The 24,006-nt window shown below is 36.5% G+C and overlaps 1 protein-coding gene across 3 annotated transcripts in view; it reads right to left on the bottom strand.

Moving 5' to 3' along the window:
* Window positions 1-1,159: 1,159 nt before the first annotated feature.
* Window positions 1,160-24,006, bottom strand: part of PCDH7 (protocadherin 7) — a 292,459-nt gene continuing 269,612 nt past the window's right edge. For all 3 annotated transcript variants that reach the window (XR_010472182.1, XM_021286068.2, XM_065060688.1), the window contains one exon: window positions 1,160-6,576. Coding sequence is in view for 2 of the 3 variants with exons in the window: in XM_021286068.2 (XP_021141743.2) it covers window positions 6,566-6,576 (11 nt within the window). In the remaining variant the exon portion in view is untranslated. The remainder of the gene's footprint in view (window positions 6,577-24,006) is intronic.

The following is a 24,006-nucleotide window of genomic DNA, read 5'->3' as shown; positions in this document are numbered from 1 at the left end:
CAAGTATTTAAAAGTGTCCTACTTCTGAAGTTGGGTGAGTATAAAAGAAAGCCTGCTTCAACTTACTGTTTATGAAATATTTTGGAGGTGTACTTGTTTTGGCTGGGATGGAGTTAGTTTTCTTTACAGCAGATCGTATGGTGCTGTGTTTTAAACTTTTTGACCAAAACAATACTGATAACACATTACTGTTATATAATAGTTTTTGTTGCACAGTGTTCAAACACCATCAAAGCCTTCCATTTCTCACTCTGTCCCCGCAATGAATAGATTGAGGAGGTAGGTGTAATAGGTTGGGAGAGAAGACAACCCATCAGATGACCTGAAGTGACCAAAGAGATATTGCATACCATATAATATTGTGCTCAGCAATAAAAGGGAAAAGAAGGGGGTTTAGGAGGCTTAGTCATTTTTTTTACTCAGAAACTGGCTGAGCATCATTTTACCTGTGAGAGGTGGTGAGACATCGCCCTTGCATCACTTGTTTTGTTTTCTTCTCTCTTCCACTTATCCTTCACTTATTAAACAATTATTATTATTATTACTTTTTCTTGATACAGAAGTTTTTTTGTGATTATTCTTCCTTTTTTCTTCCTCTGTTCCCCTAAGTGAAAGAAAGAAGCAAGGGAGCAGCTGTGTGTTGCTTAGCTGCCCATTGGGTAAAACCCACAAGACAAAGATAAACCATTCTTTCAGCAAATGAGGGGCCACAGTTTACCTATGCTCTCATTCTCAATGAATTCACATCAATGTCTTTCCTGGGAAACTATAAAATCTCGGCAAGATTAGGATTATCAAGTTAAGGGCTCAGTATGTAAATTCTTGTCGTTTCTTTTCAATATTGTGCCATGAGTGAAAACATTTAGATTCTTTCCTATCATTGGTAGTGATGTCAAATCTTTTTCCTGCATAATAAACATTTTCAAATATAGTATGTCTCATACCATCAAATATTACATGTCGTGTTCTTGTCATTTGTTCTGGTTTTTGCAACCTACCCTTTTTCTTTGCTATTACAGAGCTAAAAAAATGAGCTCAGTAAATGACAAATGATTTTGCTGTTCAAATGCTCTATTAAGTACTATTAAAATTTGAAGATAATTTCAAAAAATATAATGTAAATATTTTTTTTATCCCAGTAATTATTTGTGTGTCATTGTTCTTTTCTTTTCTTTTCTTTTCTTTTCTTTTCTTTTCTTTTCTTTTCTTTTCTTTTCTTTTCTTTTCTTTTCTTTTCTTTTCTTTTCTTTTCTTTTCTTTTCTTTTCATTTGCTGCTAGTCAGAAAATAAACTTTATTTCAGTCTGAAAGGTCTGTATAGTTAAGTCACTTTTTAATCTTATTTTTTCCTCTACTTTGTATGTTCATGTTATATCAGGCAAGTCTTCCCTGTTATTTCTGTTAAGAGATATTTCAGTTACTATACATCAATGTACCTTTAATGGTGGAGCCAAATTACATAGGTATAAAATCCTGGTCCTATGGGATCCATGTTTTTCTATCATATTTTCAAATATATTCAAGTGTGACATTTAGGCACCTGTAAAGCATTTCCCAATTAAAAATACTAAAATAGCTGAAGAGTCTAACTCTCACTGAAAATAAACTAGAGCTTTTTCTCTAATTTAGAGAAAATTAGAGATTTTTCTCTATTTTTTTCCTTAAATGGTCTTAAATACTTTGTGTGCTTTCACTATCTCTCAGAATATTCTGATTCCTCATTTCAGACAATTTTAAACATTCAAGATACTCTAATAGGTTTCTAGCTAACATATTTTTTATCTCCTATTTAAGAATTCTCTGAGAAAAACTGGAGAACTTATCTTTCCAACACAGCACATTACCTTAATTGCTATAGCTGCCTAGCTTCATAATTTTAGTGACTGCAGGTCAGTTTGGAAAGAAAGTTGTATTCATGATAACCCCATTTCAGATACTTACTTCTCTTTCAGGTTTGCTTTTGTTTGACTGGTTGTTCTGCTCTGTTTTGGTCTGGTTTTGTTTGTTTGGGTTTTTATTGGCTTTTGGGGGTTTTTGTTTGTTTGTTTGTTTGTTTTGGTAAACAAACTTGCTTGCTAAATCAAGATTTACTTTAAAACTTAAATGTAAAATTGTACTTGGGCATAGTGGCCCCTCAGATGAGCATCTCATTCCATTTGGAGAAAAAAAAATAATCAGGAGGACTTAATTATGGGTCTTCTCTATTACCTGACAGTCTTCACTGTAAAATGTGTTTTCCTTCAAGTAAAAATGTTTATTTCTAAATAGTTAGGTGTTCTGTAAGTTGAAGACTAGTTTCCTTTGGGAGACAGAAAAAATAGGTTACTGGTATATTTTGTCTTAATCTAGAAATCAAATCTGCTCAGGCTTATTAAGGTGTTGGGTGCTAAAGCAGCTGGGCTACCTGACAGTAGGTTGGGCTATTCTACAGGAAGGAGGCAAAGGAGTAATGGATTGCACATGGGGCAAAGTAAGCCTGGTAATGAAAGTGTGACTTTTACTGTTGTTATTATATATCTACAAAGGGCTTATTTTGCATTATGCTTTCTGCATTGGCATAACAAGTCAAGTGTAATTATATGTTTTTGAGAGTCTGTTATCTTTGCTTTCACTGTTGCATGCTTCCTTGAAAGCAGACATCTAAGTGCTAAAAAATTATATTCCAACTCCCCCCTGCTCCCCCCCGCCCCCCGAAAAACAAACAAACAAACACACAACAAAACAGACAAAAAAGAAATATTACCCATTTTTCTGGGTTAACCTAAAAGGTCTTACATGGTTTCCTCTTTTCTTCCTGTACACTCTGATTTGAGTAGATTGATTTTGTTTCACCCAGTTTCAGGATCTTGGCAAGGCTTTAGGAAAAGTCATGTCTAGTATAAATTAAATTTAAATTATTTTGTCACCACACTATTCTGTGGTATGGCAGCCTAGCTTTTATCTAGTAATCTACTAGTTTGAACATGTGCTGAGGAAACAAATCTATCATCAAAAAAGGGAGATCAAAACCTCTTTCACCTCTTGCTTAAGATACAGAGAAAATAATGGGATTTTTGTCTTCTATTGAAGCGGTTGTTTTGTAGAAAGAAATAAAAAACTTCTAGGGTTGTGATGCTCAATTGGAATTCTGTAGTGCGGTGTTTAAATCCCAAAATCAAAGACACACACAAACAAGAAAATATATTTGTTTAACTAGTATCAGTGGTGATGTTGTGCATGCAGGCTCCACGTTCAGTAACTCCAGAGAAAATGACCCTGTTTGAGTGACTTGCTTGAAAACAAGCAGAAACAAGCAGAATACAAATGTATTAATGTTGTAGTTGCTTGTGTTAAGTCCTGATACAAAGTATGAAGAGGCATAGTTGTTTGCATTAGGAACTAAACTGCAGGAGAGCACTGCATTTCAGCACTGAAAAAAGTTCATACTAACAGCTGCTCTCTATCACAGAATCAGTGGGAAGCATTCAAGGAATCACTAATCTGAACAATTCCAGAGGAACTAGTAACTGTAATGCTGTCTGATCCTTAATGGCACTGTTTTAATAGATGTTTATTACTTTGTAAAAGAGTGTGCTCATCAAAATATAAAAGACTCCAGGAAGGATTATCCTGTTCTTTCCCTCACTCCCCAAAGGAAATCCATTTTCTTGCCTATACTTTATGTAAAAGGAGACAGGAAGTTAATACTATTCTATTGGGTAGGACAGTTAAGTAAAGCAAGAATGACTGTTATCTCTCCTGATGAATATTCAGCTCTGCAAATATCAACCAAGCAACTCAGAGCACCTTACTGCAGAAATGTTTTGTGACTAGATAGGAGTGAAGAAAAATGGTGTTTAAGATGCAGGGCAGGTACTGCTTATTGCATGTCTGCTCTAATAGATGGGAGTATACCTTAGCACTTGCCTTGAAGGAAATGAAAGCTACCATAATGATCCTACTTGATGTATGGAAAGTCTGTTCCAAAGAATTTCTGTTTCCCTATTAAAATCCAGCTTGTTGTGTCTGGTGGGCTAAACGCTTCTGTTGACTCAGTCTGTCATATTTAGACTGCATAAATGAAAGTTTATTATTATTATAAGAAGTTTTTTTCAGCCGTGTCAATATTCTTGAACATTTTACATGTGTTCATTTGGAGCATGTTCCTGACAGTTGCTCAAAAGCTTAAACTTGGTAAATAAAGCCTCTCAGGTCTGTTAAAGATACTTATTTCACTTGTTGTTTTTTTCCAAATACTCCTGACTTCCTTTTTTCAGTATAGAAGCAACAGTTCTAATCAGAAGTTTCTCAAATTAGCTAAGGTATATAAGCATTCAAAATACGCCTAAGAAGCCCTTCCTTAAACTTGCTTAACTTTCCTAAAGATGTATTACTAGTAAATGTATATCCTTACTACTTCCAAAGGTTTTTTATGCTTCTGAAAATAGCTTATTCATGCAGCAAAAGTTCTTCTAATAGAAACACAGTGTCTTTCTGTATGTGACTATAGGTTTGTTTTACAGTGCTTGTTTCCCCTTCCTGCTTGTCCTGTATGACTAATCACTGAGCAAAGGACAGGAGCAGCAACTGCTTCCTTGTGCCTCCTGCTACTCATGTACAGGTAAGGTGTCTGGATCCTTTAATACTACAAAAAGATACTGATCAGTAAATTACTACCTGTAGTGACTACTGCACTTGGGTCATGGGTGTACTAGAAACTCTAGGGAGAAAAGGGGGGTCCTTTCATTGAACAAGTGATCAATGAAAGTAAATCCAACTTTCATCTAAATCTAACTTTCATCCTATCATTAAATTAAGCAGCAGTGAGTCAGGATAATGGAGTTTCAGTGAGCAAAGCAGAGAATTAAGCAAGAATAACAAGTTCCATTTCTTCTTCTCAGATAAACTGTTCCCCTATTGTGAATTTTTAAGTCACCACTTCTGCAGTCAAGTTTGAATTTGAATTCAGGAATATGGGTAGACCACAGGTGAAAATATTTAGGGTTGACCTCAGCAAGGTATCCAACATGTGACCTGGACTTGAATATAGTAAGTTTTAGTTTAATGAGCCCACATGACCAAAATCACAAAATCAAGTCAGCCAATTTTGTTGTGAGCAAACTGCATAATGTCAAATTCTAGCAGGTTTGCAAAACAGAGTTGCTAAATGTGTGAATGACAACAGCAAGAGCTTGACTATTTTATAACTGTACATATATGAAAAGAGAACATAACTGAGAATTACTGAGCTAATAAATGGAGATTAACCTCCTGAAACATAAGCACCTCTCATCATAATCTAGTAAGTTGCTGTTCAAGTGCGGGCACTTAGTTACCTCTGGGGATGACTTTGCAATGGTGTCTTACAGCTTCATACAAATGTCTCAATTCACTGGAGTCTAGATTTACCAATTACTTCTTATTCTTAGTAATTAATACTTAAGCTGTATTAGTCTTGAGAATGCTTCAGAAATTGCAGCTATCTTGCTGGTAGAAAGCATGCTCTTAGCTTCTTACTTTAGATAGCTTTTGTTCTTATCTAGGCAAATTACTTTAAATCTGTAGTCTAAATAAAAGGGTCCATTGTATTTTGGGGTTTTTGTGTTTTGTTTTGTTGGTGGTGGTGGGTTTTGTTTGTTTTATTTTTGATTTTTTGTTTGTTTTGTGGTGTTTTTTGTTGGTTTTGGTGTTGTTTTTTTGTTTTTTTCTTTTTTCTCTGTCTATTGATTTAACCTTGCTAACATTAGTCCAAATTAAGAGATGTAAGCAGGTGTAACACTCGTTTGTCAATGTCTTAATTTAATGGCAAGTTCACAAGTCTAACAGCTTTTGAAAACTTAAAAAAACAAACAAACTACAATGAAATATATACACTCATGTCATGCATTGCTTATTCAAAGCTACCTTGTTTAGACAAAATTGTTAACTTCAAGAAATAATAACACATGGGACCAAATAAGAATCAGAGCAGTTTATTGATTTTTGGGTTTGGTGGGTTTTTTTGGTGTGTTTTTTTGTTGTTGTTGTTTGGTTGGTTTTTTAACAATACGTGATTAACTAGCAGTCATGGAACTGTACATTGAGGATCAATACATCACATATGTCAATAGTTAGACTCTTACAAAATACTAATAAATTATCACAAATCTGTGGACACTCTTCCTCAGCAAAGTCCCCAAAGCCTTAATGATATGTGCATATTCACACAGTCCCATGACCTCCACCTGTGACTCACAGGACATGGTGGGTTACAAGTAGACACCATCTCTAGATACTGTGGGTGTTAAGGAAGTTTCCTTTCCCTAAGTTTCACACGGCAGAGACTCAGGCATGGACTCCAGAAATTTTTCTAAAATAATTTATTCACAAAATATAGCATAGAACAGCTTGATCTGAGTGCCTCCTGAAGTAGGACCCTCAATGGAAAAAAGCCTTGGACAATTATACCTCCACAATCCAAGCTCCCACCCCTGCTGTGCATCACTCTGGGCCGATTGCAAAATTATAGTCTGGGGTCTCCCTGTTCTTCATTGTATCTCTTCATTTTCATCAGGTGGGCCATCAATCAAAGTCCTGACCTTCAGTGGCTATTTTGCACCTGCAGCCAGAGAAAAATAAGTTATTTGTAATAGCCAAAATATTCTTCTGTTTCTCATCTTCTGCTAGATGCTGTTCTGTTCCTTTACTTATCTCTAGGCATGCAGCTCCCTTTATTTTCTAGCTTGAAGACTCTGAGGTCTTTTTTGCTTAAAGAGAAAGTAAGTTCAAAAGTACACAACTCACAGAAGTTATGCTGAACAAACTTACTTATGGTAAGCAAATTCCATATGAGCAGTTTCTAAAAAAGCTCTATAAGAAGCAGTATGCCAAATAATTCAATAAGCCAAGGTAGTCTATTCCTTAGCAGTGGGGTACCCTGCTTAAACACACCTGTGTTGGAGATGTGGATGGTCTAGCTTTATGTGTACCCATTCAGCCCACTCCTTGTAACTTGCTACTGCACACGCAGGTGATGAAGGCCCCCAGGAGGCCAAGTGCTACTCCAGCCCTGCAAAGGTGTGGGTCCCTATGTACCATGTCCCATATTATTAAATCAAGATCTGGTGCAGGCTCCTCAACAGTACCCAGTGGGAAGGCTGTTCTCCCCAGCATGGGCAAAGACCATTATGCCCCAGGGAGACTTCTGACAACACCAAACCATTTTAAGTGCACTTCTCTCTTCTCACTTATACAAATTTTCATTATTCTTTCATGTCTCTTTTCAAGATGACTCATTTTTGTTTGGTTGGTTTTCTTACCCAAAATATTCATGGGCATTTCCTGATTATTGTTTAATCCAAAAGATGTTCATCATCTTTGATGTTATAAGTGTGGTTGTCTATTTGGTTGGGTTTTGTTTGGTTGTTTATTTATATTTTTGTTTGTTTGGTTGGTTGGTTGTGGGTTTTTTGGGGATGTGTTGTTTATTTTTGGCAAGTATCCTCTCAAACAGCTTTGAATATTCCACTCATATACACTGTTTACATTCACATTCCTATCATCAGATATTGTTACCCAGGGTGTTTTACCAAGGGAAAGCCACTAGGTCTCCTCCACAAAGGTGTAGTGCTTCTAGTTCATATGGTACCAAAACACTGTTACAAAAGCAGCCTGAACTCAGGTTGTGTACAGATCCCATCTGTCTTAGTGAAGTATTGATGAGGTTTGATGACAAAGGACTCTCCAGATCTCTGCAGACAGTTTAAATGACAGAATGACACCGTATATCCTGTGTTCAAGCTGTACACATATGCATGGGGATTTTTGTTTGTAGTTAATCAGGTTCAAATTCTGTCCTTCCAGGCCCTCTAAATAGCAATATTTGCTTATGGTTTACATCAGCACAGTATGAGAAGTTCAGCACATGGTTTTTTTCTGCAGGTTGATATCAAAAATGCACAACTAATATTTAAGATCGTCTTCCAGTTGTGTTAGAAAAAGAAAAATAATACTTAGAAGCAGCTATGTCTTCAGCTGTTGAAAGGGTAGATGCTTGGGGGTTTGCCTTATAGAGTTAACTTCATACATAAATGATTTTTTTTTTTTTTTCATCAGTCCTGGTGATACATTCTGTTTCTTTTCTGTGCTTTATGACTGCTATGATTATGAGCCTATGAAGCCCCAATTTCAGCTGTGTTTTATTTCTATCCAACGTATCTGAATTCATTTTACCAGAGTAATGTGAAATAAACATAACAAAGAGGTTTAGGTTATTCTCAAAGACTGGTCTGTGGAGAACATCTGATTGCAGCATATCTCTTGCCCTGCTTATACATCTTCCTAACAGTTACTGTGTGAAAAGCGAACCCTTAATATACCTCAAGGTATGTGAGCCTTTGTTGTCTTGAGGCAACATAATCTTTTGTGCTTGCTATGGCCAGCACTTAGTGGAAGTGTGTGCACATATATGATGTCTGATGGGAGTGTACTACTGTAACATTCTGAGTTCTGATTTATTTGGCTAGCAGAACAGTGGCTGTCACGCACCCTAACCTCTAACACAAGCCTAAGGCTTTGCACAGATATCTCTTATTTCAGCTGCCTAAACACTTTCTAAAGTCTAGCCAAAGGGTGAAATTATATTATGCAGCTTGAGCTGAACTCATGCCCCAAATATTATGAAAGGAGAAAGTTTTTATTCTTATTCTTTCAACTGGCTCTGTTTGTCTTTCTCTGCAGTAAGTCAGTTCAGTTTTTCCAATATGTTAGAGAGCTCTTATTTCTGTTGGGTTTTTTTGTTTGTTTGTTTGGGGTTTTTTCTTTGGTGGTGTTTTGGGGATTCTAGGTGTTTGAGTTGTCTTGGGGTTTTTTTGTAGGTGTGTTTGTGGTTTTTATGTGTGGTGTGGGGTTTTGGGGGAAGGTTAGTTGTTTGTGGTTTGTTTTGGGTGGGTTGTTTGGGGCTGGGTGGGGTTGGTTGGTTTGTTTTTCTCCTATGATTTAACTTATCTGGTACAATTGAAAAGGTCAAATGAATGCTAGTGAAAAGGGGAGGAGGGAGCATTGGACTCAGAGAGCTGGGATTGTTCAGCCTGGACAAGGAAGACTCTGGGGAGAACTTATTGCTTCATTTCAATATTGTCTGTAGCTATAATACAAGGAGTAATGGATTTAAACTAAAATAAAGGAGATTCAGACTAGATACAAGGAAGAAACTTTTTATGATGAGGGTGGTGAAACAATAAACAGGTTGTCCAGAGAGGTGGTAGATGCCCCATCCCTGGAAACACTCAAGATCAGGTTGGATGGGGCTCTGAACAACCTGATCTAGGTGAAGATGTCTTTGCTTACGGCAGGGGTGGTTGGACTCGATGACCTTTGATGGTCCCTTCCAACCCAAACTATTCTATGATTCTATGATTCTATACTCTTCTGGGAAATAGAGGTATCAACTCTACCCTATGTTCACTGAGAAAAAGCCAGATTTGTATGTCCATATAGAATCCCCAGCGATGAAGTCTCGATCCTGATCTAAAGACCACATATTCTGCTGTAGTACAACAATGTCTGAGCTATAAACATTTTATATTACTGAGCACTAGAAAAAAAGAATACAAGTAAAAGAAAAATAATCCATCACAAGGTGTGGCCCTCAACATCCCTTTGCACTAATGTCCTTTCATACTATTAGATTAATTTTATAGAACCATGCTTTTGCACAATAGTTGCTATAATCTGACTCTGAGGTTTACTGTAATAAATAATTGCAATCATAATAACAAACCAGACACAGTAGCTTTTATTTTTTTTACTTTAGAAATGAATCTACCTGTGAAGAAATTTTTTTCATTATACATCCCTTGAAAACACTTTACCTGCTCTTACTCTATCCTCGTACTTTCTTATTTCAAGTTCATGTTCAAAGAGTTTCTATATTCATGTAAATGTTTCATTCTTGTAACTTGATTTTAGTGAACAAAGAACCAGGGTCATTTTTATGTATGCGAGAATGTGAAATTTCAAGGACAGACATTTAATCAATAATTAAGCTACAAAATAAAGTGGGATGAATTTTTTTATTTTGGTGTAATCTCCTTAATATATTACTCAAACAGTTTACTGTGGTGTATGTGAAAGTTTAAGAAACATTGGCATTCTGATGCTCTTATGCGCTCACTGAGGGATCAAGAGTAATATAATCAGTCATGTTCACTGAGTTTAATCATGAAAGGGAAGTCCACAGAAGGTGCAAATGGCAATGGGCTACCTTGGAAGAACACAAAGACTTTACCTGAGCATGCAGGAATAGAGCTGGGAAAGCCAAAGCTTAGCTGGACTTGCAAATAGGGACCAACGTGAAACGGTATTAAGAGTTTCTGTAACTAGCTCAGCAACAAAAGGAAGTGTAAGGAAAATGAGGTACTGCTGTTCGGTGGGGCAGTTAAGGTGATGGTGCAGGATGAGGAAAAGACTGAGGGACTGAAAGCCCTCCCACTGCATTCTGCTCTGAGTTGTTCTGACTCCATGACAAACTGAAAGTCTGTGGAGTGAGTGACACTAAATATTCTAAGGTTAGCTTTATATTTTTTGGAATTTCTCACTTTTCAGCCTTTCCCTGTGCCCCCTGCAGTCTTGATGGCATGCCCTGTTCTGATCTGGAGAAATAGTAGGAAGGTACAGTTGTTTTATGAAAGTTGATAAATTGTCACTTGTTGCAGAGACTGATCTGAGCAAAAGTATATTCTCTTCTAAACATATTGAAAAAGTCTCTGGCAACTCTGCAGTATTTCATATTTCATTTTTTAATGTAGTTTACTGAGATTTAAAAAAATGTTGTTGCAGATCTGCATTTTAATTAAGTCTCATATGCCCTAATTTTTAATTATGAAGTCCTTTGGTATATCTTCTTACATAACTGGTCACATTTCTGAAACTCTTGGAATATCTTGAACATTGCTGTGCTGCCTGAATTTAGGGCATGTGTGCCTATGTATATGGACTTCTAATATGTGCCTTACTGAATACAGTAAGTGTCTAGTTAATGTGACTTCAAAGCAACAGGTTTGCTATGCTTGACAAGTAAGTGATTTATTTTCTCAAACTTGTTTTATTAAATACAATTTAACTGAAGCAACACAAAAACAAAATCCTAGACCTTCTCCTCAAATAATAAAATATTTTATGTATCATCATGGGAATAATTTATTTTTCTTTAGAACTAGAAAAAGATCCTAAAGATCCAGTCTTAAATCAAAATAAAATAATTACATACTACATTGGAAATTAGTCAGTCTTCTCTGTTCTAAGATTGTATTCATCTTGATGTTTTCATCTCTTGTGCTTCTATTAGGGAGTTTTGTATTGTATTCATCTTGATGTTTTATCTCTTGCGCTCCTATTGGGGAGTTTTAAGGAGCAGGGCTTGCATCAAAAATTTGGACAAAAACCATTCTAATGCAGATGGAACTGTATTTATAATTATTCACTCTTGCCAAGTGGTCTATAAAAGATCAGCCTCAGTCATAGGTTTCATGACAAGTGGGAAAATAAATTGTTCAAGATAAGATGCAAATTAGGGACAAAGTTCAGCCAACTACCAGAATATATAATTATATTTTGATATGTCACAGAGTAAGACAGTCTTACTTGATTTAAATTTTCTCATCCTAAAATGTTTGGCTGGAAAAATAGTAGTAGAGGATGTATAAAAACTGTTAATTCTTGAGAAATGTAAATTTGACCTTGAAAAATAAATCCAGAGCAGGTTAGGAAAACAACTTTCTTGAATGCAATTTTAAATTACAATAGTGTACTGATTAATTTGTGATTACATTTGTCATATGGGTAAGCTGGACTGTTTATAAATCCACCACTGATGGTCTGAGGGACAAAAATTCTAAAATATGAGCTACTGCAGAATACAAAATATACTGCATAATATGCTGATAACAAAGAAAAAACCATCAATGATGACGACAAAAAACTTCACCACCAAAAAAAAAACAGTAAGACTCCTTGAAAAACAGTTCTAGCACAAGAAAATTTGAAGGCATGGATACTGTGTGTAAGCAAAGAATATGATTAAGGGTGTGTGGCTGCCACTTTGCAACACTTCAAGGGCTGTGCAACATAATTGGTACTGAAAGTTGACATTCCTAGAGTAGCTCACAATTATAGCTGCTAGGAACCTGCTTTTTATCTATCATTCCTTGGCTATGCGTTTATACATATACCTGCTTACTGCATATTTGATGTTGTATAGCGATAATTACATATGCAGTCTGTGTCTGTATGCATGTACATCTCCTGTCATAAAGTTGATCAATGAATGCAAAGTCAGCTTTTTTAAAAATCTGCCAATATATTGTGACACAGCATCTATTGATACTAGACTAATGGTAGGCATGTACGGAGCATGGATTTCAATGTTAAAGAATACTGGCCAAGCAATAGAACAGCAGATACCAGTTATACTATGCTGTTTGGTATAGCTTATTCCAACTGAAGTTAAGCTTGCCCTTAAGCACTTGATTCTCCCTTTAGTTTCAGTCTTGGTTGTGTTGTGCTTTCCTGCTCCCTGGCACAACATATGATGGAAAAGCAATGTTTTTATCTCAAACAATACAGACACCCAAGAGCTGGCCCTGAGCAAGTTGGATTGCTTACACAAAACAGTGTGATGATGTGCAGAGGTGCTAGTGAGAGTCTTGACAGCATTGTAGCTCTTTCAGCAGTCATATCATTGCCTTTAGTTCTGTCTGGACAGCAGCACTATGCTTATTTGTATCAAAGCTCAGAACAGCATTTTATAGTTTGGATGCAAATGATTCCTCTTAGTTTTAGCTAAGAGGATCTTAAAACCAAGCACTACGATCTTATTTCAAGTTTGCAAGAAGCCAAGTAGGAAGGCAAGAGGCAGAGGCAAAGTTTGCTGCAAAGGGCAAGAAGACGATCGAGGTATTAAGGCAGCTGAAAAATAACATATGGCTTCATCTGTGATTTGGAGACTTTCTTGAAATTCTGGAGTTGCTTTCAGACAAAGTCTGGAATGTCAATATTAGCCATAGATTCAGCTGGAGACACATCAGACCTTCTGCAAATATGGTTTGTATCTGATTTATATGCATTCAGCAAGTCTAGCCTCTCCTGAGTGTGAGGCTTAAGGTACAGTACACCTCACTACTATGTTACCTACAGATCCTATACATACCAAGTCATCTGTGAACACAATGCAGTCAGCCTCTGCATTGACTTTCAGGCAGGTGCATTTACTTTAATATAACCTATATGAATCTTCTATCTGCAGCATGTCTTGGTAGCAATAGATCATGCCAAAAGCAGTATGACATAAATTAGATTAAAATATTTAATTATATGTTTTATAACAGCAGGATTTGCAGGACAAGTAACCACAAATCTAGTTTTGAAAACTGGACATATACTAGTGGAGCTGATCACTGATGGTCTCTGAAGATTTGACCATATTAGTGTAAGCAATTTAATAAATTTTATTATGGTGTCTATAAGTGAATATACATGTTCACACATATTTAAAGGAACAAGAGATAAATATCTTTTTAAATAATTGTTTAAACATGTATGATTCCAAGTTATGTCACTCTGCTCTGTGGAAGCACAGCCAAGCTAGTATTGCATATTAAAAATATAAATGGAAAATATTAGGATCATAGGATGAGTCAGGTTGGAAGGGACCTTGGGAGAGTTGTAGTTCAATCTCCTGCTCAAAATAGGGTCAGCTATAAGGTCAGACCAAGTTGGTCAGAGTTTAATCCAGTTGGTTATTGAAAAACCCCAAGGATGGAGACTGCACAGCCTCTCTGGGTAGTCTTTTCCAGTGCTTGGCTGTCCTCATGGGGGATCCAGTCCGAACTTCTTGCATTTCAACTTATGCCTGTTGTCTCATCCTCCTTCGATGCACCTCTGATCAACCTGGCTCTGTTGTCTTGGTGAAATTCCCATAAGTATGTGGGAGCTGCTCTTAGGTTGCCCCAAAGCTGTCCCTTCTCCAGCTCCTTCATCCTCTCCTCACAGAGCACATACTCCAGCTCTGGACCAGCTGTGCTGAAACCTACTTTATCAACATCTTTCTTCTACAGGGGAGCACAAAACTGAACGTAGGACTCTAGATGTGGTGCGGAGAGGGGACTAAACAATACTGTGGATCTCCTGGATATGCTTCTGTCAGTAGACCCCAGGATGCTACTGGCTTTTTTTGCTGCCAGGGTTCACTGCTGGCTCCCAGGATATTTTCAGCAGAGCTGCTCCTCTGACAGTCAGGTCCCAGCCTGTATGATTGTGGGAGACTCTTTCCAAGACTTTCATTTTTGATCCCTGAGGAACTTCGCTGAGGTTCCTGTTGCCCATTTCTTCATCCTGTTTACTCTGGATGGCCATCCTGCCTTCAAGCATATAAACTGATACAGCAATTTAATATCAACAGCAAACTTGATGGAAATGTACTCCATTCACCACCTCTGGTTGATTGATCAAGTTGTTAAACAGGGCAGGTCCTACAATAAACTCCTCTACTTGTCACTAGACTCAATGTAGGGAAAGACCCATTAATCACCACATTCTGAGTTCTAGCAGATTTGGGTGTTTTGTTTTAATCCCGTTAGACTTTTTATTCATCCATCCAGAGTGTAATGCTCCAACTGGGATATAAGAATAATGCAGAAGATGGTGTTGAAAGACTTGATTAAAATCAAGGTAAATTACTTCCACTAGTCTAACCTCATCCATAAATCCATTTGTTTAGCACAGGAGGCAAAGAGGTTTCTCAAGAGTGATTTAGCCTTGGTCAATACTGATTCTTCACAAGCACTTTGTCCTTCATATCCTCAGAATTGTGTTTCAGCAGCACGTGTTTCTTGATTTTTCCCAGGCACCAAATAGAAACTAGTTGGCCCATAGTTCTCCAAAGTTGATACGTTGGCCTTTTTGAAGATGACTGCAATATTTGCCTTTCTCCAGTTCCTAGATCTACATGACCTGTCAAAGATATTTGCATGGGATGAGCTGTCCAAAGTAAACCTCATCCAATGTTGGCTGCTCTTCTCTGTAAATTCTTTCATTGAGCACAAGTGCCAGGGACATGTTCTAAGCAAAGTCTGAGGCAAAGGTGACATTCAAAACCTCATCCTTACACATCTAGTGTCACTAACTGACCCCTTTAGACACTGTGTTTGCATTGTCCATTCAGCCTTTTAGTACTATTGTAGTGTTAGAAGCTCTTCCTGTTGCCCTTGACATACCTAATAGGTTTTAACTCCAGCTGAGCTGAAGCTTTCCTAACACCATCTATGTCTGAGCAGTGCTTCTAAATTTATCCTTTGTAGCCTCTCCCTGCTTCAATTTCTTGTATAACGCCCTTTTATTCCCTTGGAGTTCCACCTGTTTAGTCAGGCTGGCCTCCTGAGATGTGCTTGTTTTCCTGGGAACCAGGATGGACCATTCTTGTGTTTGGCTGGTGTCCTTCCCAGACTTCTTGAGCTTTTTTTGCTCTTCAGAGCTGCCTCCTACCATGTGATCCTATCTACCAGTTCCCTAAATAAGCTGAAATCTGCTCCCTTAAAATACAGGATATAGATTCTGCTTCTTGTCTCCCTTGTTCACCTCAGGATCTTGAACTTCACTAGTTCATGGTCATTCCAGACAAATATCAGATCCCCAACAGCTCTTTGTTCATGAATAGCTTATTCAGCTGTACATATCCTCTCATTGGTACTAGTACCTGTATCAACAAGTTATCCCCGACACCCTCCAGAAATCTTTCCTGCCATGGTGACCTTCCAGAAGATGCCAAAGAGTTTGCCCATGAGAACTGGGGTCTGTGATCCAGAATTCCTTATTTTAGAAGAACTTCATTTGTTTCAACCCCCTGATCAGGTGAACTGTAGCAAACTCCCATGGCTATGTATCTCTTACTGGACTATTATTTGATCCTAAGCTGTGAACTCCTAGCCAAACCGTTGTCTGTCCCACAGAAGGACTTTCATACTTCTGAGCTACTTCTTTAACTCCCTCTTTCCTCCCTCATCTTCTTCTTGAACTCTCTTCCCTCAAGAGCTTGTATCCAGCCATTGCAATAACGTACTTGTGTGAGTTGTCTGACCACAGCTCAGTTATTTAACGTCAGCTCTTGCCAGCTTTGTCTTCAGCCCTCAAAAAAGGATCCTGTGGTCTAAAATCACATCAGAAGACATCAGCTACACAAGCCGTTAATCAATTTCCTAAAATAACTGTGACCGTATACATTTTTTTTTTTTTATGAACCAGATACCAAATAAAAACTGTTGCAATATCATTCTCCAAATCAGAAAGAACACTAAGAATAATGGATTTCTCATCTATCTCAATAGGTTATTGCAGCTGAGCATTTGGCCAACAAATCTGCAGGCTACTTCTGTTAGAATAAAAATATATGCTTTAAAAATCTCCAAATAGCATGTCTATATGCATTTTTGATGCAATAGGTATTGGAAAATATTATAATTTCTCAGGACAGGTTTTAAATATCACTGCACATTCATAGAATCATTGTCATTGGAAAGGACTTATAAGATCAATGAGTCCAACCATTAACTTAGCACAGTGAGGTCTGCTACTAAACAATGTCCCTAAATGCCACATCTACACATCTTTTAAATACCTCCAGGGATGATGACTCAACCACTTCCCTGGGCAGCCTGTTCCAATGCCAGACAACCCTTTCCATGAGGGAATTTTTCCTAATATCCAATTTAAACCTCCCCTGGCACAACTTGAGGCCATCTCATCACTTGTTACTTGGGAAAAGAGACCAACACCCTTCATGCTACAACCTCTTTTCAGGTAGCTGTGGAGAGTGATAAGGTCTCCCCTCAGCTTCCTTTTCTCCAGGCTAAACAACCTCAGTTCCCTCAACTGCTTCTCATAAAACTTATGCTCCAGATCTTTCACTAGCTTTGTTACCCTTCTTTGGACAGACAAAATTTGTCTTCAAACTAAATTCCTGATGCTGTTGGGTCACTATATTTCTTTCTTGTGGTTTGAGGAGTCAGAGCAAGGGGAGACTTGAGATATTGCTGTCATGTGTATCCAACCCTCGCTGTGTTAATCCAACACTGACTGCTGCTTTTTCTCCCCAGGAGACACTTTTTAAAGTATTTAAGTGCTATTGAGAGCAAGAGGGTAAATATTCTGTAATGACTTTCAGGTCAAGCAAGCAAAAGCAGAAATTTCTGGAAAAGTGGAAAAAAATCTAACAAAAAAATCTGTCCAAGGAAGATTGTTTTCTTTGCTTATTGGACAAAGGCATATTTTACCAGTGTAACAGGGTACCAATGGTATATATCAATACACAATAAAATAACAAACACCTATAGCTTACAGTTACAATAAAATGCATTCGAGCAGATCCTTTGAGGCTCTGAAATCATCACAATGTATTTTTAAGAGACTTTTTTTTGAAGAAGAAGGGTTTTGAGAGATTTTACATTTTTAACATTCCAGCCAAGGCTATATTAGAGTGAACTAAAATCTAGTATTTCCAGCAAGGAAGGTAATTTCTTAGAAAAAAATAAAAAAACAAGGAAGGCTGGCCATTTTTCCCCTTTCTTTGTAATGTGAGCATCTGGGGACAAGCTTTGCTCAGATTTGTCCCTGTGCAGATTGGTTCTGGTGACATAGATAAATTGAAAGCAGAATTTGAGTAGTTGTTCTTCTGTGTGTATATTCTGCTGTAGTGATCCAGACACAAGATTTAATTTCAATGACTGAAAGATACTATAGCTTTCTTTGGAACACAGTATGAAAGCTCTTACAACTTCTCACTTCTTATTTTCAGTCTTTTCCTTCTAAAAATTTTCGGTAAGAAACTGATCTCTTAATTAAAGAGTAGCAGATAGATTCAAGGATTAGAAACAAAGATCTTTAGGCATACCTGATTCCTTTTCCTTTCCACAGCTGTGTTGTGAAAGCAAAGGACAGAAACTATAAGAGTCTCAATAGACCGTTATGTTTCTGTTGCTTAGAGGCAGAGGTGTGTGAAAGCATGATATCTGTTCCAAGCTTATTCTACTGTAAATCAGTACTTTCACAAAGGTGGTAACACAGATTTAGACTTGGAGTACATCTCTGTTATGTCAGACTGTACACTTTAAGTTGCTCAGGTTTTAAGAATCAACATATGTTCTCATGTCTAATCTTCTGCAGAGCATACTGCAGAGCCCTGTGCCATGCATTGCAGAAAAACTTTTTATCAAGGTGTATGAATATACAGGAACTAGTTCTAAACTATGTGAATAAGGTACCAGCCACATATCAGACAACTTGGTTAACATCTCTGTGCAGTGTTTCTTTGTGTATGGCAGCAACATCCTTTGAGAGAGAAGGGATTCTTCTCATTTCTGTGCTGAAAAAAAGTCCAGAACTTGTCTCTCAAGAGATATTGCAGATTTGGCACTTAACAACATTAGTGAGGATAGTACAAGAAACTTCAAACACTCAGAGACCTGGCAGGGGTGGGGTGGGGTGGGAGAAGCACTTTCTTTTCGTCCTTAAGATAAACTTCAGTAGTAGTTTCTGTGTAGCACTGGTGGCAACTATGTTTTGGAAAAATAGTAAAGAACACAGTCACATTTCTATACTTTTGAGAGCTAAGTATTAATTCACTTTGGTCACTTAAATAACTGCATTTCTTTCTTTATAATCTTTCAGTTATGTAGTCCCTTAAGCCTAATCAAGTTATCTAGTTTCCCAACTTTTTACTAGAATGCTCTTTGTGTGGAAGGCTTATGTGAGTTTATGTAAATGCTAGCTTTTTTTTTTTTTTTTTTTAAGGTTAAACAGAATGTACTTCCCAGATCTTGTGCTGCTGCATGAGGTGTAAGAAACAGTTGTTCATTTTGTAAACCACACCTGGAGTTTTAAGAGGTAGCAGAGTACCATTGCTGCCAAAGGATTATTTTTACATAAATAAGGAACTCCTCCAGTATTCTGAATAATCCATAAAAGAATATTAGTGTGAAAGAAACTGATGTGTCTTCATATTTTAATCTTGTGTTTTTACTGTTACGTTACTGAATGATTTTTAGAAACTGCTGCATGACTCTTAGGTTCTTTAAAATAATTCTTGTACTCAGTGAGATATTTCAGTTCTGCATGGTATCTTCATGAGCATCAATCTAGTTTTTAAATTTAAAGAGAAATAGTATGAAAGGAAATTATTATCATATTGCAGATTAATTTACAATTATTCTAATGACTCCAAAATGAAGTCCTGTTAAGACACAATTCCTTTCTCCAATGGAATGTGAAGGTGAGGAAAAAACACTTTTAAAATTTATTTTGAAAAAAAAAATTGTCTTGTTCTTGTTATCAGAGAATATAGCAGAAATTCTGATTATGTCACTTATATTTAGCACATGTGTTCAAGAGATTTAAAGTTTGAAACAACACAAACCCTTGGAAACATGCCTGCAAATGCTTTTGGTTTGCTTTGTCACATACTTTTGCCTGTATGCATCTTCGCAATCAGGAGTGTACACCAAGATAAATACCTGTCACTGATTTCAACAGGGGCTAAATACAGGACTATCTTTAAAAAATGTGTAATGGGCTGTTCACAGGTCTGAATAAAACAAATAACAGTGCATTCTAGTGCTTATAAACAACACAGTTCTCTGAGTCCAGCTAAGTGTTTCTTGAAGCACAGTGTCTCGGAGTTTAATTGGAAAGTTTGTTGTCATTTGGAGAAAAGAAAATATAATTCTTATGTTTGTTTGGTGTTTTATTTTGTTTTTTAACTGAAAGCTTTCTTGGCAGAAGGCTTGCAACTGAAGATTTCTAAGGAGCAATTGTTACGCATAGACAATTTTTCATCACTCTCTTGGAAAACTGTATCAAAAGCATGGAGTATCAATAAGAATTGCCTGAAGTAAAGCTTTTACTGGGTTGGTTAACTAATTGTGGTGTTGAGGGCTGTTTTTTTTTGTGGGTTTTTCTGTTTGTTTGTGTATGCGTGTGTATTCCGTTTGGGTTTTTTTAGAGAGACAGAGAGACTCTGTATTCTTCTAGCAGTTGTCAGTGTGTCTGTTTAGGTAAGATAGCAGGACAAATGAACAGATATGTCTTTTAGTAATGTTATTTTTAACTTACATAATTTATAAAAAGTATCAATCTAGAAAGCTTCTGTTATTTTTATTTATTTTATTTTATTTTATTTTATTTTATTTTATTTTATTTTATTTTATTTTATTTTATTTTATTTTATTTTATTTTATTTTATTTTATTTTATTTTATTTTATTTTATTCCTTATGTGAGTGAGATTCATGGGATGCGTCCCAAGCATCAGTTTCCTCTGAGCAGAAGTTGATCAGCTTGATGTACTGTGAGAAAACACATCATCTTCCATATATCTTGAACCTATTGTTTGATGATTTCATATGAAACTTCATAGCCCATTTATTAAGTGAAACTGGGAGTTTTCCCTACTACTCTTCATGCTATTCGTGACTTTATATGGATGACTGTGAAACCTCTCAGTTCACTTCTCTAGGCTGAAGAGTCCTATCATTCTACAGTTTTTATCACCCTACTATGCATCTCTTCCAGTATTTCTATCCTTTTTAATATAGCGGGGTGGAGGTCAGAGCTGTGCAAAATATTAATGATGCCCCTACATATTAATTTAAGCAGCAGAATCTTTTCTGTTTGAAAACCCTTCCTTAATTCTAAGCCTTCATCCTGTTTTTGTTCTGAGTGCTACTGAACACTAAACTTATGGAAGCTTATGGAAGCTGTGTAAGAAAATATAAGATGTATTATTTCTGAGCGTTACTAAATTTATTTCATCTGCAGTCATTCAATACAGAAAAATTATTCTGTGACTCTCAGACATGACCATCTCAGTCCATGACTAACCAAACTCCCACCTTTCTTTATTTCTTTCTGAATGTTTATTTTGACTAGCTAAGTTTTCTTTGGAACTGAAAAAATGTATTTAACTTTTATATTAATGTGTAATAATGTATCTAGCTGACACATAGCACCTCATGGGAGTTACCATTTGAATGCCTTGTTCTCCACGTGACACTTTTACATCTTTTCCCTCAATCAATTCTATGTCCTCCTAAATGAGCACATCACACTAGCTGTATCATTAATTAGCCATTATCATTGTACTGTTGACGCAGAAACACAATCAAAATATTCAACAGTGAATGTGTCCAAACTGATTGGAAACAAGCATAACTAACCAACAGCTGGGCAAAAGATGATTCCTTCTTTCTTGTATATATGAAACACTGTTAACTGTACTTCAGAGAGAGCTGGGGCATTTGTACATTTTCCTTTCATCTCTACATAAGGCACTGAGTAGAGCAAGAAAAAATATACTGATTGTTATTATAGGGCTGTAACCCAGCATGTGGTTTGTTCTTTATCACACACAGCACCTTTTCGATCCTCTCTGGAATTCAGGATTTATTTCTTTATTTAATCAACATAACACCAGATTATTCTAAATTCAAAGTATACTTCTTATTCTATCGCCTATAAGGAACCTTTCAAAATTCAAACTCATTTTTAGAGTTATGTGTGAGGGAGTGTACCATGATCTCATGCTTCTAAAGACAAGGGTGGCAACACAATGCCTGATAGATGCTCAGAGGTCAGACAGAAAAATAATATGAAATAACCTGTTGTTCCATGGCTCTTTTCTAGTTCAGAACAAGGTGGGCAAAAGCTAAGTAGGTGCTGAGCTGATTGCAGGAATTATCAACAAAAGGAGATGAACTAAGATTAAAAAATGCTTACTCTGTTTTCTAACTCTGTGATCATCATACCCTGCCACATTGTTATTCACTTGTTTATGTATTTTGTTCTGTCTTACTAAACCTTCAAATAGATGTAGGATCTCAAGCTGAAGGTCCCCATTGTTCAGCATTCTGTCTCTCTGACATTGACTAATGACAGAAGTAGACAATTTTCTGGAATCTTGAGGAGTATCTTAAAATCTGCTTCAAAAGCCAGAGGTGAAAGCTCTGTGTGTATACACACACACACACACACACACACACATGCACTTACTGGTATTAGGCCTTCATCTGTGATTGATATTTTTTTTTTCCAATCATTCTTTCTTTTTTTATTCTTCTGAAATGTACAGCCCCCTCTGTTTTAATCAGACCTAAACAATAAATCATTACAGTATGTGCAGCAGTTTGTGGGTCTTTTCAGACCAACGGGATCCTTTTCATCTTATTCAGATTTTTTGAATTATACTTGTCTTATCAAATATATATTCAACTAACTCAGAGCAGAATACTACCACCATAATCTTATCTCAGTTAGAATTAGTTTCATTTTTGGGAATCATGTAATTGTTACTATATAAGAAGAAAACATGTCAAGAAGATAGTTTACCCAGCTAGTCTTAGTACAAGTTATAAAACCTACAAGTTCTTATGGAACAAGTCGGGGTGTACACTTGTGTAGGGAAAATATATACTCCAGTATTAGAAATTCCATCCATGGGATTTTCTGCATGAGAAGAAGGTAATAAAAAGAGACAATAATTTTTTCCTCTTGCTTCAGTCTTTTCTTCCTTTCCTGGTTGCCCACAGAATTGGGGAAAACTTAGTGACTCATTCTTATTTAAGCTGCTTTCTCCATGACACTGTGTTTTCTGACTAAAATTTACAAAAGTGGAAGTTTATGTGGTATACTAAATCTGCTTTTATGCTACTTTGTTTCCATTGCAATATTCTGCAAAGCAGTGATAGTTGAAATGGTTAGATTTTTATTTTTTTTTTGGTTTATTATTGTATTATTTATTATTCTAAACATCAAGTTGGTTGCATTCCTGAAAATAGAATAGAGATATGAAATCTGTACCTTGGCCTTCTTGGTCTTTTTAAACCTGCTTTCTCCTACAGTGAATACTGTAGAAGCTGCTGAATTTTGCTTTAGTAATTTTACAGAGAAGGAATACTAAGATATAAATATTTTTAACCATTAATTAAATCCTTAAAAACACCACCTTAAATAGACCCACATGCCGTATAATTAGCAAGAATACTTTCTTAGAAATTACGTTACCATACTGTAGATAGCTACAAATTATACATTAATATCTCCCTATTTCAGGATCCTGAAATCAGTTTGAAAGTCCTTAAGGGATTTATTTCTAACACTTTTGTGCCAATTACGTTGTACTTATTTGCTGTTCTTTGTTTCCTCTTCTCCCAGAGGCTATTCCATGCCACTACAGAATAGGTATTTTGCATTTCTTCTCTGGTTTCTTGGTAAGTGTATCTAAGTCTTCAAACAAGCCCTACTTGCTTTAGAATAAATAGCAGCATGAACTGACTGAAATCCTGTCATTTTTCTAAGCAATGTACTAAATATTCTTGTCTAACTCTGTTGCTTTCTTCTTTTGCATAGGCTAGATGATTTGCACATTTATGAACTATTAAGCATCTTCTATACACTCTGCTCAGTAGGCTCTAAAGACATGAAACTCTTTCTGCCTAGGTCACATTTGTTAATTTCAGTCTCTGCATAAGATTTATATTTTACTGCAGTGCAGGAGGGAGAGATGAAGCCAGGGTTAAAGGGGAGCATAAATTTTTAGCTTTTGTCAATTTATATTATCTTCTCATACCACTCTCTTGTTCTGGAAATTTATTTTATCTTCCTGTAATCACCTTCCTCGATGTAGTTGGTAAACAAGAAGAATGCAGATAAAAGACAGCATAAACAAACATAAGGTCATGCCTTGCATACTACGTCTAGTATAAAATAAAAATGAAAGCTCAGTAGAAGATACTCATTAAAATACTGCTACTGCTGAAAGAGGTTGAGAGGTAGCTCATTTGAGCATGATGTGGGAAATCTGGATTCAGGTGGTGGATTGAATTCTCTCCATAGGCATGTGGATTTAGACCTCTGCTTATGGAAGGAAGAATCTTCCTTGACACTTTCATTAAAGGAGTCCAGGCAATGTTAACTGAAAGCACAGTCAGAGAAAGAAATTTGCAATGTAA

This window comes from Columba livia, chromosome 4 (assembly GCF_036013475.1).
Source record: "Columba livia isolate bColLiv1 breed racing homer chromosome 4, bColLiv1.pat.W.v2, whole genome shotgun sequence".
In the NCBI taxonomy this organism is placed as follows: domain Eukaryota; kingdom Metazoa; phylum Chordata; class Aves; order Columbiformes; family Columbidae; genus Columba; species Columba livia.
This window is presented reverse-complemented; position numbering and strand designations above follow the sequence as displayed.